The sequence below is a fragment of the Aptenodytes forsteri genome, unplaced genomic scaffold, assembly GCF_000699145.1.
Source record: "Aptenodytes forsteri isolate BGI_AS27 unplaced genomic scaffold, ASM69914v1 Scaffold309, whole genome shotgun sequence".
NCBI classification, from domain to species: domain Eukaryota; kingdom Metazoa; phylum Chordata; class Aves; order Sphenisciformes; family Spheniscidae; genus Aptenodytes; species Aptenodytes forsteri.
The window spans coordinates 6,180,242-6,193,780 of NW_008795857.1; the positions used below are offsets into that span (position 1 = coordinate 6,180,242).

General features: G+C 38.2%; 1 protein-coding gene across 1 annotated transcript in view; it reads right to left on the reverse strand.

Annotated features, from left to right (window-relative positions):
• CRIM1 (cysteine rich transmembrane BMP regulator 1) overlaps positions 1-13,539 on the reverse strand; it is a 196,084-nt gene that overhangs the window by 53,321 nt on the left and 129,224 nt on the right. Inside the window, exon 7 of the mRNA XM_009283827.1 lies at positions 10,899-11,096. Coding sequence (XP_009282102.1) covers positions 10,899-11,096 — 198 coding nt within the window. The remainder of the gene's footprint in view (positions 1-10,898; positions 11,097-13,539) is intronic.

The window sequence follows — 13,539 nt, forward strand, 5'->3', positions numbered from 1 at the left end:
ATTAAATATTACTGGCATGCTTAAGAAGAGTTTCAGATGTTTGTTTTTGTAGTTACTATATAACACAAATACAGTATATTCTAATCAAGATATTTTGAGGAATTATTTGGAGAATATTGCTCATGCAACTGGAATATAAAGTTGCCAGGGATTTCTTCCCATGTACAAGAACAACATTTGGAAAAAAAAACAAAAACAACCAAAAAAAGATGCAAAAAAGCATTTGTACTTCTGAAAGGCTAAATTACAATCAAGATAATTTCAACATACAAGTTCATACCAATAGTAACACATGAACTTTTCAAACACAGCAAACTAACTGTTATGCAGCACAATGAAGCCACCAGGCCGAAAAATAATCCTAAACTTAAATGTGAAGACTATATAGTCATAACTGTAGAATGAGAAGTGGGATTGTATGCTTCACTGCTCAGTGCTACAACTCCCCAACCTTCTCTTTCATATTCCCATCTTGTTAATGTGACCCAGTCTATAGTTTAACTAAAAACAGTCAGATAAAATAGATTAATTCCTTGTGATTATTATTATAAAGGCTGGAACATGGAAACACATTTTCAGTGTATAGCACAGGGAAGCTTTATATCCACCTGTGAGCACCACCTTGTATGTTCTCCCTACCTGTAGACCAGCAGTATTGATCACAAAAAAAAACCCTTTTCAGTATAAACCTGAAAACAAATAAAATAATTCCAAGTTCCGCCCATTGATATTTCCAATACTTTTAAAAATAATTACCTTTTTTTTTTTTTTGAGGGACAACAATAAGAAACTTTGTATAAAGGTCTTATTGTGCTCAGCCACAAATTAAAAAAATAATTCTCCAAAGTTTACACATTTAATTTACAATGATTTTTAACCCCAGAGAGAACAACTCATAAGATACGAGCTGCATATAAAAGCATACATATAAAAAAATGTGCTGCACATTTAGATTCTGCAGTGATTGGTCGTGGGATGTTTGGAGAAAGTGTTAGCCATGTACAGAGGATAAGCTCAAAGGAAGAGGATTCTAGAAAGTCCAGCATCTCATCGGGAGCATGAAATGAAAACCTCTTCTGGGGGAGGAAGGAAGAATGAGTCAAAGTCATGCTCTACACATGGAGAAAGACCTCTGACATCAGTAATAAAGAACATGCCTGTGTTTGGGGAAAGTGAAATAGCTCCCTCTTCTGTAGTATTTTATAACTCAAACTATCTCTAAAAGGATTAAGATGTTCTGATCCTACGAAACCAGCACCAACTGACTTAAAGAAATACAGCATCAGTGCATTCAAGCATTTACTATGAAAATTAAGAAAAAAAGTGAACATCAGTCTAACTTTTTACCTAATGCTTTACATGGTAACTGGCTAAAAAATGGTCCTGAAGGGTGTGCTGCTCAGCAGCCTTTCATTCGAGTCTGCATACTTGTTTGAATTTTGTCTGCTGTCCAAAAAAGTTAACTGCAGCCTACTAAGCAGGAGCATGTGTGTTTACTTAAGCTTCCTGTAAAAACATTCATATCATTCCAAGAGTGACTAAATGTTTTCCAGCCTCATAGTTCGCATTCCAGCCTTCCCCACCCCTCCAGTTCCTTACATGAAAAATATCAGTCCTGAGCAAGAGAATTTCCTTCCTGAGTTTGAAATATCTAATGTCTTGCAGGAATTTTTTTCCCAGCGTTTAGCTATCTGTGTTAACTATCAGTGTTCAACAATTCAGCATCACATAACTATTTATGAAATGTGTGCAAGGACTTAAGATGCAATAATTTTCTAATGTCACAAGTAACTCTGAAAATACATTCACTAATACCTCCAAACACATAGTTCAGTTTGGCAGGCTTTTGTTTCAAATTTTATTCATACTGTCAACCTGAAACTACTTAAATATGTATTTTTCCTCGAAAGTAACCATTATAATACTAGACTATTTTCATTGTTGCAAACTGAAGAAGCCTCCTATGAACCAAAGCTGCATTGGGGGTGGGGGGTTCTTTTTTGCAGTGATGCAATCAAAATACTCACAAACTTTCCACTCCCAAGACGCAAAGTTAAAAACTTTTGTCTGTCGTAATCAAGTCTTCCAGTTTTCGGTTTAACAGGCATGTATACCCTTCAAATATATTTTAATGCTGATGAGACTTTTTTGACAATTTTAGGTGGAGTGACACTAAGAAATAACCACCTTTATTAAAGCAGAATCAATTAAGCCTGCCTATCAAGAAATTTCCAAACAGGTAAGAAGGCTATTCAGTTATCATTACTAGGTGAAGATATGGCAAACACACTAAATTAGTGTGCATCTGGGGCAAATCTATGAATGCTATAGGCACTGAAAAGAATTAATTAGAGGATCCATGAAGTTCTTTATAAGCGAGACATCCTTAGCTACATTGATAGATATTCATTAGGATTCTTTGGTTATTTATCCTTTCAGTAGTTTTTCACTGAACTTAATGATCAATCATTGAAAATTAGGAAAAGGTTATTTTATACTAGTATAGTCTTCCTGACTTTCTTAAACTCGGAGAGATTTTCATTGACAGTAGGTTTCATTATGCCCTGGATTGTGTGGTTCAACAGCCTCAGCTGCCTTGTCTAAAACCGCTATACTAAATCATGATCTGGCAAATGTAAGCCCAATTCTCTACAGCATGGCGTTTGCATCCCTTAATTGACTTTGATGAAAAGGCTGGTTGAGAGCTACAGCACTGCTGCTGAACAATAACTTACACTTCACGCTCTAAGGAGATCTCTGGACCCAAATCCTGCGCCGGTGAACACTGCTCACTACCACTGACTTCATCCTGAATGAATCAAACTTCTTTTCACTGGACTCTGCTGCCTGTTTTTACTTAATGAAGTGTTGGACACGCTAAAGGAACTGAACTGAATTACATCTCAGCTAGAGTTTGGAGCCCTTTATTGATGAAAATGTTAATTTCTTTTTGTGAAGATAAAGTGTCAGCCATAATGACAGCAAAGCAATGCAGGCCTTATTCATGAAAATCCTCCGAGGGGATTTTGTTTAACACTTAATTTCTCATTCACAGCTTATGCTGGCACCCTGCCACCTGTACCTGAGGGCTCTCACACAGAAGGACGTACTGCGAGATAACCAATTACTGCGTATCAGCAGACTGGGTTGCAGCTTTCCCTGTGAATAGCCGGAGCCTCTGGGAGACGCAAGGGAACGGAAGCGACCATGGACTTCCCTAAGAGACATTTTTGACATCAGTGCCAGTGCTGAGCACTTGTATGTAATGACTTGTTTAAAAAAAGAAAAAAAAAAAAAATCAGGTATTTCCATACTATCCAACCCAATATTTACTGTCTGTGAACACGGCTATTATTTTAATTTGCAGATGGCTGTCCACAGATGCAGGTGGCCTGAGGGAAACATGGTTATTTCTATCACTGTAGCTTGTTTGGTATAATTCATATGGTATTATATATTGACACTAAATAGCTATTTTAAGCTCCAGTGTTCACTTTTTTTTTGGTAAAATTTTTTAAAAATGGAATTACTACTTAAACCACACCAATTTTATTTAGAAAATAAACAATTGTTAGCCCAACAGAGAAGCAAGCAGCTCTGTAAGCAGCGGTACTAACAGAAACCTGGTTGCCGATGGATCTGGTTACCTCCAACAGGACAGGTGAACAGACCAGCTCCCATGAAGAACCTTGCGTCTAAAGAAGTGTGAGTGCATACCAAAATTTTGCAGTCCCTTATGGCACTTGAAAAATCACTTTCTCCCCTCTACCTAGCTGTCTGTTTTCATTAAATCTGTAGAAATGGGTTCTCTTTGAGACTTTGTCATGCTGCAAGCAGCCATTGGCTCTAAAACTGGGGAAAGCACAGAGGGCCAGTATGATTACCTAAGCCTTGGCTCTTAATGAAGACAGTCTAGAATACAAAGAAAGAAAAAACAGACTAAATAGATAATAGATTAAGCAAACAAAGGCAAATCCCAAAGGTCCAATATCATTACAGCAGCTATAGAAGCTATATAGAAGCATCCATCAGAAGCTTAAAACTAATTCTTTGTGTTGGATCCACAGAATGTGATGGGACTGCTTTTCCCAGCTCTCACCAGTGAAAAGAGGTGCCTGCCTTGAAAAGCTGCGTCGACTGAAGAGCTTGAGTTTGGGGACAGGCTGATGAAGGAAGGTGTTCCCCTCTACACTACACTGTCTCCACGTGCCTCTGTCTCTAGCCTCATGCCTTATCGATAACCCTTGCTTTCTGCCTTCTCCCCCCAGACACACTCGCGCCGAATTTGCCAGCTCCCTGCTCACACCTTGGGCTCTTATCTATACATCCCTTGCCCCAGCACAACCCACAGGCACTGCTGTGTTGGAAAACTGGCAAGAAGTGACAGGGGTGGACATACTGTAACAAGAGGTCTTGCCAAAAGGGCTTTGATCACTTTGATGTTTACTTAGAAAAACCCAGCAGCTATATAATGGTGAGCCACAGCCACCACTTGCATAAACACTGAAAACTACACATGAATTACTATTACTGCTTTCAGTTATATATGCAATTTCCTGAGCGAATCTCCTTTCACTGAGGCTGAAAATACAAACTGCGATGCCCTGAATGCATCAAAAAGACAATCTTAGTCACGCCACGCCACAGGAAGAGTTCTGTTTTCCTCAACAACTATCTGCTTTCGTCTAAAACACATATTCTCTCTTGCAACTCAATTCCATTCTTTATTGTCCTACCTTTTTCTGTGCAACAACCTTTTAGGCACTTCGAGACTGGTACCTTCTCATTCCAACTTTATCATTTTCTCTTTAAGTTAAACCAACCCAATTCATTCAGTCTGTCTTCCTAGGACATATTTTGCAAAGCCTGGACTGTGCTCATTGCTCTCCTTCTCACTCTTTCCAGCCTGCCTGCATCTCTTTCAGAGGAACAATGTCCAGAAAAGGACCAAGGGCCTACTATGTCAGCTAGGGACATACCCACCCATAGGAAAGAGAGCAAAAAGGATTACTTCAGGTCTTGCAAACTGTACTCTTGATCGTAATTTCAGCATGTTGTTTGCCTTCTCAAGGCTTTGTTAATCCACGTTCAACTTCTTCTTTCCCTTTAATCACCAGACTTCTCCTGGAGAACTGCTGTTTAACAATTACTCTGGTTCAGGACTCGAAGAATCTCCTCCAAGTGTAGCGCGTTGTATTTACCCTGGTTGAATTTGGTCAACATTTTTCTGCCAACGCTCTACTTTAAAACAACCATACAAATTCATACTCTGCTCTCCAAGATGCTGGCTGTCCTTTTTAGCTTTGTTGTCTGTAGATAAAGTAAATTTAGCTTTGATCTGAGCTAGTGAAAGCATCAAAGCTGGACCCAGCACAGATACTAGTGGATACCAGCTACAACGCAACTCAAGAAAGGCTGCCCACAGAATTGAAGACTAAATCCATATACAAACCCATCTTAAGGGAGCACTACACCCATACGTACCCCTGTCCTCCATATATCCACCCCATATTCCTGTCCCTTCCCCCCTGCCAATCTCCCCCAGGAGCTCCAGTGTGAAGCATCTTGAGCACCCCACTCACTCTCTCCCCCTTCCACCAGCAGCATTGGTAGACAAGATTCAAGTACGGAAGGGGTGAGGGGAGCCGAATAGTTACCCTCTTCTCCAAGTCCAGCAAACCCCAGACAAGCATTCAGAAAATTATACATTTCAAACCAATTTGGCAGTCCAGTCAACACTGGAATGTGCATCCTGTGGGCTACATATACACATACAGGATATACACTATGGATATGTATACAGCGGCATGCGAAGAAGCATTAAAAAGGGTTTACTGTGGAAAACTGACACAAATCAATTCTGTATGGTAATATTACATATCACAATTGCTACTCCTTGATCTCTAATTCAGAAAGCTGTGAATAGCTATTTCTGTGTAACTTCAGTCTCTACAATCCTTGCACTCTGGTTTTCTCACTGCTGAGGTAAGAACACCAGGATTTTCTTCATGGGGGAGTGGGAATGTTCTGCTTCCCTGAATTTACTGTGCTCATAGGCCGAATACATTTGTGTGCTGACATACTGTGCTGATATTTCAAAAACCTGTGTTCACAGAATTTCTACTACGTTATATTTGATTCTCTGAATGCAAAAGTTTTTGAAAATGTAATCCAAGAACAATTTTATCCTTATGTAATGTAGCTTCAGGAATGTAAACTTATCTACGGGAATTGGTATTTCCTTTCATTGAAATTGATTATAAACCAGCCAGGAAATAACTGAATTGGCAGAGTTGTAGGTGCAGCAGCATTTAGATGGGAGACAGAGCAGGGAAAGTCAGAACTGACCAATACTAATAACCATTTACACTGGATGAGCCGCAGCCAGGCCAGATCCACAGGCAGCTTTGATTAGAATTTGTCCATCAGTTTCATGTCCCACAAACCACTCTATTCTTCAACAGTCAAGCCAAAATAAATGATAGAAACATCTTTGACTAAATATTTTGTTTCACATACTGAAGAGCTAATATCTGACATGCTTAAAGTAAGTTCACACAATTGAAGCTGGCCGCTGGCAAGCTGCATCTTTTTTACATGTAAACGGAAGTCTGATGAGAAATAAACGCATACTTAAAAAATAGCGATAAGCATATGAAGTCTTTGCCTTATTATTCTTGATCTGAGGCCTATTTTAAATGGAAATACAGGCTTGAATTGGTCCATCAGCAACTAAATTGACAAAAATAATAGTTTTCAACAGGCATCAGTCGTCTTCCTGCTTTAGAGCTGAACCATAGTTAGGATACTAGCAGAAAAATAATGGTTTCCTACATCCTGCACTAGTCCCAAAAAAGTGAAGTCATTCATACAAAAAGTAAGAGCTATAGCTTAAGAAATGTAACATACAATACATGTAAGAGCAGAAAAGTAAAGTATATTCATGATGAAATTGTATAATACAACTTTGGAATTACTATACATGGTCATTTTAAACTGACCTACAAATAGAACATTATTTCACTATGGTATATTCTCTATGGATTGAACATTCTACAGTGTGAGTTGAGATGTGAGAGAACTGGAAGCCATTCACAAGAAAGATGTAAAATGAGGTATGTTTATCCTTACAATCACTAGTAAAGTGCTATCTCAAAATCACCTGCTAGGTTTACATTAATTTTGCCCATTTATTGAACATATCACTAAGTTACGCTACTTTCTCCCTTGAATCCCTTTCTTGAATAACTTGCACAGCTGAAAACATACCATATCTGTGATCCCAGAACTTAGCCCACACTAGGTATGGATTTTGGTCTTCTGTGCTGAACAGTAGGAGGTAAGAGATGCAGAAGGATGGGAAAAAAGGAGAACAGGCTAGAGAGCACAGGACAGCGGGTTTAAGCTATTAGTGCAACCTTAGTAACGTTTGAGCTTCCATTCAGTCGACACTTCTGCTCATGCACTACACTGCAAAATGAAGGTTAAGCTACAGATATGCAGATTTAGTAGGGTAGTATGCAGCAAAGCATCATATGGCTGACACTGAAGGTTTTTAATTTCTCTTAGGAAAAACTATGCCTGGAATGTGTTTTATTGCTTGTAGATCTTCACTAAACATGTTGCACATCTTTTTCATTAGTAACATTAAAATCAAGGGATTGATTTGTCAGCCAGCTTCCCAGACAGGACTTTCTTCTCCTCTGATCCCACCACCCCTGCAGGTCACCGGCGACGCAGTATCGGAAGCAGAACCTTGTCAACAGAAACAACCCTCAGGAAAATGAGGGAGACACTGATGAAAAAGGGGAAGGAGCAGCGACCCATGCAGCCTACCTGGTTAAAAGAACAGAGATGTCAGCTGGCTGGATGATGACAGAAACAAAACAGCATTTTGGATAGGACCATGCTGTCATTAAAACTATATAACCAAAATTCAGGACAGTATAATGTGCAAAGGAAGCAACGTTTTTAAGGCCTGTCTTCCCATGGCATACATACTTCTGCAATTCGGTCCTACTACAAGGAGAAAACCAGAGAACAGAGATCTAAGTAGCCCCTTGCCTAGTGGGTTAGTGAGCAATAGCTGTATTGCAAAGAAAGCAGACAGTACTTTTTCCTACCCAGGCATCAAACCCCAAGTAGAAAAACTATTAATCTCAGATTTAAATCTTAAGACACATGATGCTTCTGACCTTGGAGGTGGGCCATAAGTCTATGGTTAATGCACAAGTCCCTGCTGCCATCAGCTCAAACGTTTACTTTTTTCAAAAATAATTTAAAAATACACAGTATGCAGACAGCCAACATCTAACAGATTATTATTTTTTCCTAGTGTTCTGGGATTTTCTTAATGCAAGCTTTCAAAGAAAAATGTTAACAGATTCAGCAAGACACACAAGTCTCCTTAATTAACAAGCTTCCAACCTGGTAATACCTTGATCTCTAATATACGTAAACATTTTTATTCAGGCTGCTAATCACAAGGCTTAGCAGCCTTGAGCTCATTTGATGCCCTAAAATGTAAATTCAGGAAGTTTACTGGTACCCTTGACTGTTTCATTTCTCAGGGATTTTTTTATTTATTATTATTTTAAGATAAATTGTTAAGTCTCAGATCCTGAAGTAATTTCTCATAAAGTCATCTGAAGCTACTGCTTGCAAACTATATTTTTTATATCTTGTGTTCTAGCATCTGAACTCACTGCTGAGTTTTAACAGTCCAGATTTTTGATCCTTGAAATATTCCCAACTCCAAATTCCTGAAATTAAATAACTTGTCATTACAGAGCATGATCATCTGTTTTGTTCTGTTTTGTTCGCTGTGGGACAGGGAAAGGAAGAAAGAAGAGAGGATTCAAGTGTGTTTTCAGGTATCCTCTGACCACTGGTACCTGAGTATGCTTAAATCCCCTCCTAGCATGAACTAAAACTACTTCCACTAATTGTTGGTTCCATCATTTATGTAATTTCATTACCCCTTGATTGTTTACTTGGCAGTATGTGCTATCAAAGAAACACCAAGTCAAATGTGATGCTTTTAAGCTTAGAATTTAGGAAGTTGCTCAAAATATCATTCAGTATTACTCTCCTCCAGATGACACACTCAAAACCAGATGACTACAATTAAGTGTACATCATACAACAGCTAACATGATAAACATAATAACAAGTCAGATTATTTTCTGAGAAAATATAATTAAGATGACACAAGAATATAATTTAAGTATTGCTTCCATGGTGCTATTGTGTCAGTCTTGATCTATTTGACATAATTTGTGTAAGTATATTTTAAACACCCCTGCCCCCCAATAAAACAACTTTTATGGACTTAAGCAGTTGCTAGCCACTTCTGTTTCTAAGACTAAAAACATATTATAGCACAGAATTACCTAACCTAGACCAGATGAGCTAACTTGTGTCCTGAAAGCACTGTGGAAGCATTAGTATGGTATGTTAATGAAGCACCAGCTTGGCTATGTTGCAACCTTTAGTAATGAGCGATGGAAGCCTACGCTCTACCCTGTGTTTGCTTCCCACAGTTCATCATAATTATCTCAGTCTGATATAGATAAGATTTAATCCAATTATCTCTCATCCATTTTCTCCAGTCTGGAACAGGAAAACAGAGCCATTTGTCTATCCTTCTCTCACTGGAGGAAAAAAACACCTCAACATACTGAAAATACTGCCATCAACCTCTCTCTCTCTGTACTACCTTCCCAAGCTTGCTCACATACATGCTAAATAATGAGGGGTGACAGCACATACTCTATGACATCCATCATGAGGGGATCACTAGCGTTTAAAAGCAGTTAACCTGCTTCCTCATCGTAAAATTAATTCAGTGCAAGTAGCAACTGTCTACAAATCACCAGCAGCTTTTATACATTATCAGACACCTTCACATCTTGTGAATTTTGGAATGAAAGAGCACCTGTAAGTAATCTTTATGCTCCTCAGATTTATCCAAGTGTCCCAGTGAACTTGGATGGATACTGCAACCCAAGAAGGGCCCCGAGACACATGCAGTTACACAAAATTCATTTTGTTCTATCAGAGATGGAAAAGGAAAAACTTAAGTGGTAGCTCACTGAGCACCCACAAGTGTTTGCACACTGTGAAGATGGCTCTGAAGACAGGTCTAGATTAACCATTTCTAAACTTAGCAATCTGGTGTTTTTCATGATGAACACCTACTCCATAAAAAGCAACTCTGACTGTACATACATATATACAATTTAAAAAAAAATTTTTTTTTTTCATGTCTCACCTTGCAAATCTTCACATTTCCATTGCCAGGCTAGGCAAGCATTTACCATATAGTTAAGTTAAAAACTCAGTCAGTTATACAAGATACGTATTTCCACAAGGTAATGAAAACTACATTTTAAACTCTAAAAATTAATCTGTCTCCCAGATAACATCCTCTTTTGTAAGTTTCACTAAAATAATGATGTTTTATTCATACAACAGTTATGCCCAATATCAAATTATACTGTGCAAAGAGATTTTTACTTGTAACTAAATGACATCGATGAATAAGAAACCAGGAATAATCCAATTATCAGTAATACCAGCCGATGAACATTTTGATCTTTTAACTTCTCCTATATTCTTTAATAAGCTTTAAGCAAAACTAAGAGTAAAATCAGTGAACAATGCTGATCTTAAATGATCTCTTACTATACTCTTTTGGGCCAAAAGAGTATCGGGCATTGCCACATACAGGTGTAGTTAAACCATGCTTATTTTTTCCGCCCTCACTAGTTTATTCAGTCACAGGCAATGCTGTACCAGCTGCTTCAATCCTCCAAAATTTTAAAGTAAACCAGGAATCACCAAGTAAGCAGCAGCCATGACATACCGAAGCATAATAGAGGAAATACCAATCTTACCTTCACAAACTGGGCAGCACTCCCCAGGGACTTTAACGGGATTTAGACAGCTCTGCCCGCAGGCCGTTGCAACGCAGTGCGGATCTCCGTTGATGCACTGGCAGAAAGTACAGTCGTCCTCTCGCCAGCGGTCTCCATGAGCTTGGATCTGACCGTTGGCATAGCAGCCAGCAGGGTTATTTACTGGATAAACTGGGTCTGAAGTGAGAGGAATTGCAAGAGAACAAGAAGTTTTATCTTCCCTTTTACACCTAACCTTTATATATGAATAACTGCAATACCGTGATTTTATGTTACCTCGAAAGGGTTAAGTGCAGCCACTATCAAACCTTAAAAGAACCACAGCGTGGTATACAGTGATAAAATAAGATAGGTAGCAACTTAGATATTTCAATATTGAAATTTACTGTCGAAAAAGTTAAGTCAACTTATACTGAACATTCATAAATTCAGATATTTTTAATTATTTCAACTCAAATTTTGTATGCAACAAGCAGATCTAGAATGGAAAGTGTATCTACAAATGGCTGGGTTATGTTTTTTGAAGAGGCTTAATTTTTGGATTTTCTGATTTTGTTCTTCCAAACAAAATGGATCTTAGATCTACTGATCCATATTTGTACCAACTTAACAAATTCTGAGGGGAACTGAAAACACCTCAATGAACCACTGAAATGAGTCCTGTCAGCATCGCACCACTATTTTATAGACGAGACCTCTGGCACATTTCCTGCTGGAACAATGAATCTGCCTTAAGCTACACCTCATCACAGTTTTGGAGATATACTAGTTTTCCTGGACAGATTATCTGGCTCAGTTTTCAATTTCATTTCAGTTGGAGCTTTTTACCCTTAAAAGCTACAAGGCCCATTTACCTGCTAGCAATCAAATTAAGACTCAGGTATTTACATAACAGAATTTGGGGGGATATATTTTACATAAGATTTCTCCTCAGGTTTCATGCAAATAAATAATGCACCTCTGTATATGCTAATTCATGACTTGAAATAAAAGCATCTTTTACCCTTCGGAAAGAACATGTTTTACTCTTCAGAAATGCAGTAAGCGACACTGATATTAATAGTAAAAATATATGCATTACGTGAATGTATGCAACTTACCATGGTGGCTAATAAAAAGATAACCGTTAGACTCAAAAACTAAGTATCTGAGAATGTACAGTAATCAAAGCAAGCAATAATACAAGTTACATATTAAAGCAAATTCAATATATTAAAAACAATCAATACAGCTAAAAGCATTGTTTTTAGCAGACAAAGAAGCACGTGTCATTTACCCATAAGTCAATTTTCAGAAAGCGTTAGGTTTGAAGGATTTGGGAGAAAAGAGATGTCCTATATAAAGGGGGGTGTGTGGGGGGGTGTGGAAAGAAAAAGGACTCTCTGAAGTTTCATCAATCCCCTTTGGAAGGAAGGCAATCCATGTTAAGTGTAGATAAAACCAGTAGCAGTGCTAATAGCTGTTGTCTCACTATAAGCCATTGTATCAGGTAGTTTATGACACTATCAAACTCTGAACATTCAGAGTGAAACTGCGCTCAACTTCTACCTCTACCTGGCATTCACTCCCATCCTGAATTTTAGTGATAGTCCCAATTTTAGCAAAATGGGTTAAGCCAACATAAAAAACAGGTGTTTGGGAAAATAAGACATTTAAAAATTAAGATGTTTCCTAATCTCTTAACTTAGCACCTTTTTTGTTCTAGGATTAGCTTGCATCTGTAATTAACTGTTTTGACCTAGCCCAAAATCAAATCATACACAAAGAAATGAAGTTAATTTTATCAGTCAACTCACGTATGGGATTCTGATTGACACAGGAATACACAGAAAGCACAGAAAAGCCATATAAGACTCGCGTTATTTGCAATAGTCTTTTATGTGAGTCAAAGCACAAAGTTCCTGGTACTCTTAAAAGGTCAGTAGTATTTAAAGCTATAAACTGAGCCCAGCAAATTACAATTCCTGATGCTGAGGAACCCTACAGGACTTTCAGAAAAGTCTTCCTGGAGCTAAGGCAAAAAGGGCTTGTGCCTGTACTACACAATGCACAGGAAATTTACCATTTGCCATTTTAAAATTATTGCAGAAAAGAAGCAAGCATTATATTTCTTTATATTTCTATCATCAAGAAAACATTAGTAGGAAAAAATTAATCACTTTGAAAATCAGTCATAAAATAATCAAATAGAGAACAGGTAGAAAAAAATGCTACCTCTTCACCAACTAGAAAAGCATGAATGGGTGGGCTGTTAAGTATACATTCTGCTCATTTAAAAGACTTACTTTGTCAATTTAGGTGTCACTTAACATAACCTGAGTTATTAAGAAAGGGACCAGAGCTTTCTTTTTTCTTTTTAAATATTTAAAGGAACCAGGAAAATAAACAACATATATCTTGCTATCCAATCATTCAAAAGTGAGAAATCAGATATCCTTGATCATAGAATCATAGAATAGTTTGGGTTGGAAGGGACCTTTAAAGGTCATCTAGTCCAACCCCCCTGCTGTGGGCAGGGACATCTTCAACCAGATCAGGTTGATCAGAGCCCCGTCCAACCTGGCCTTGAATGTTTGCAAGGATGGGGCATCCACCACCTCCCTGGGCAACCTGTGCCAGT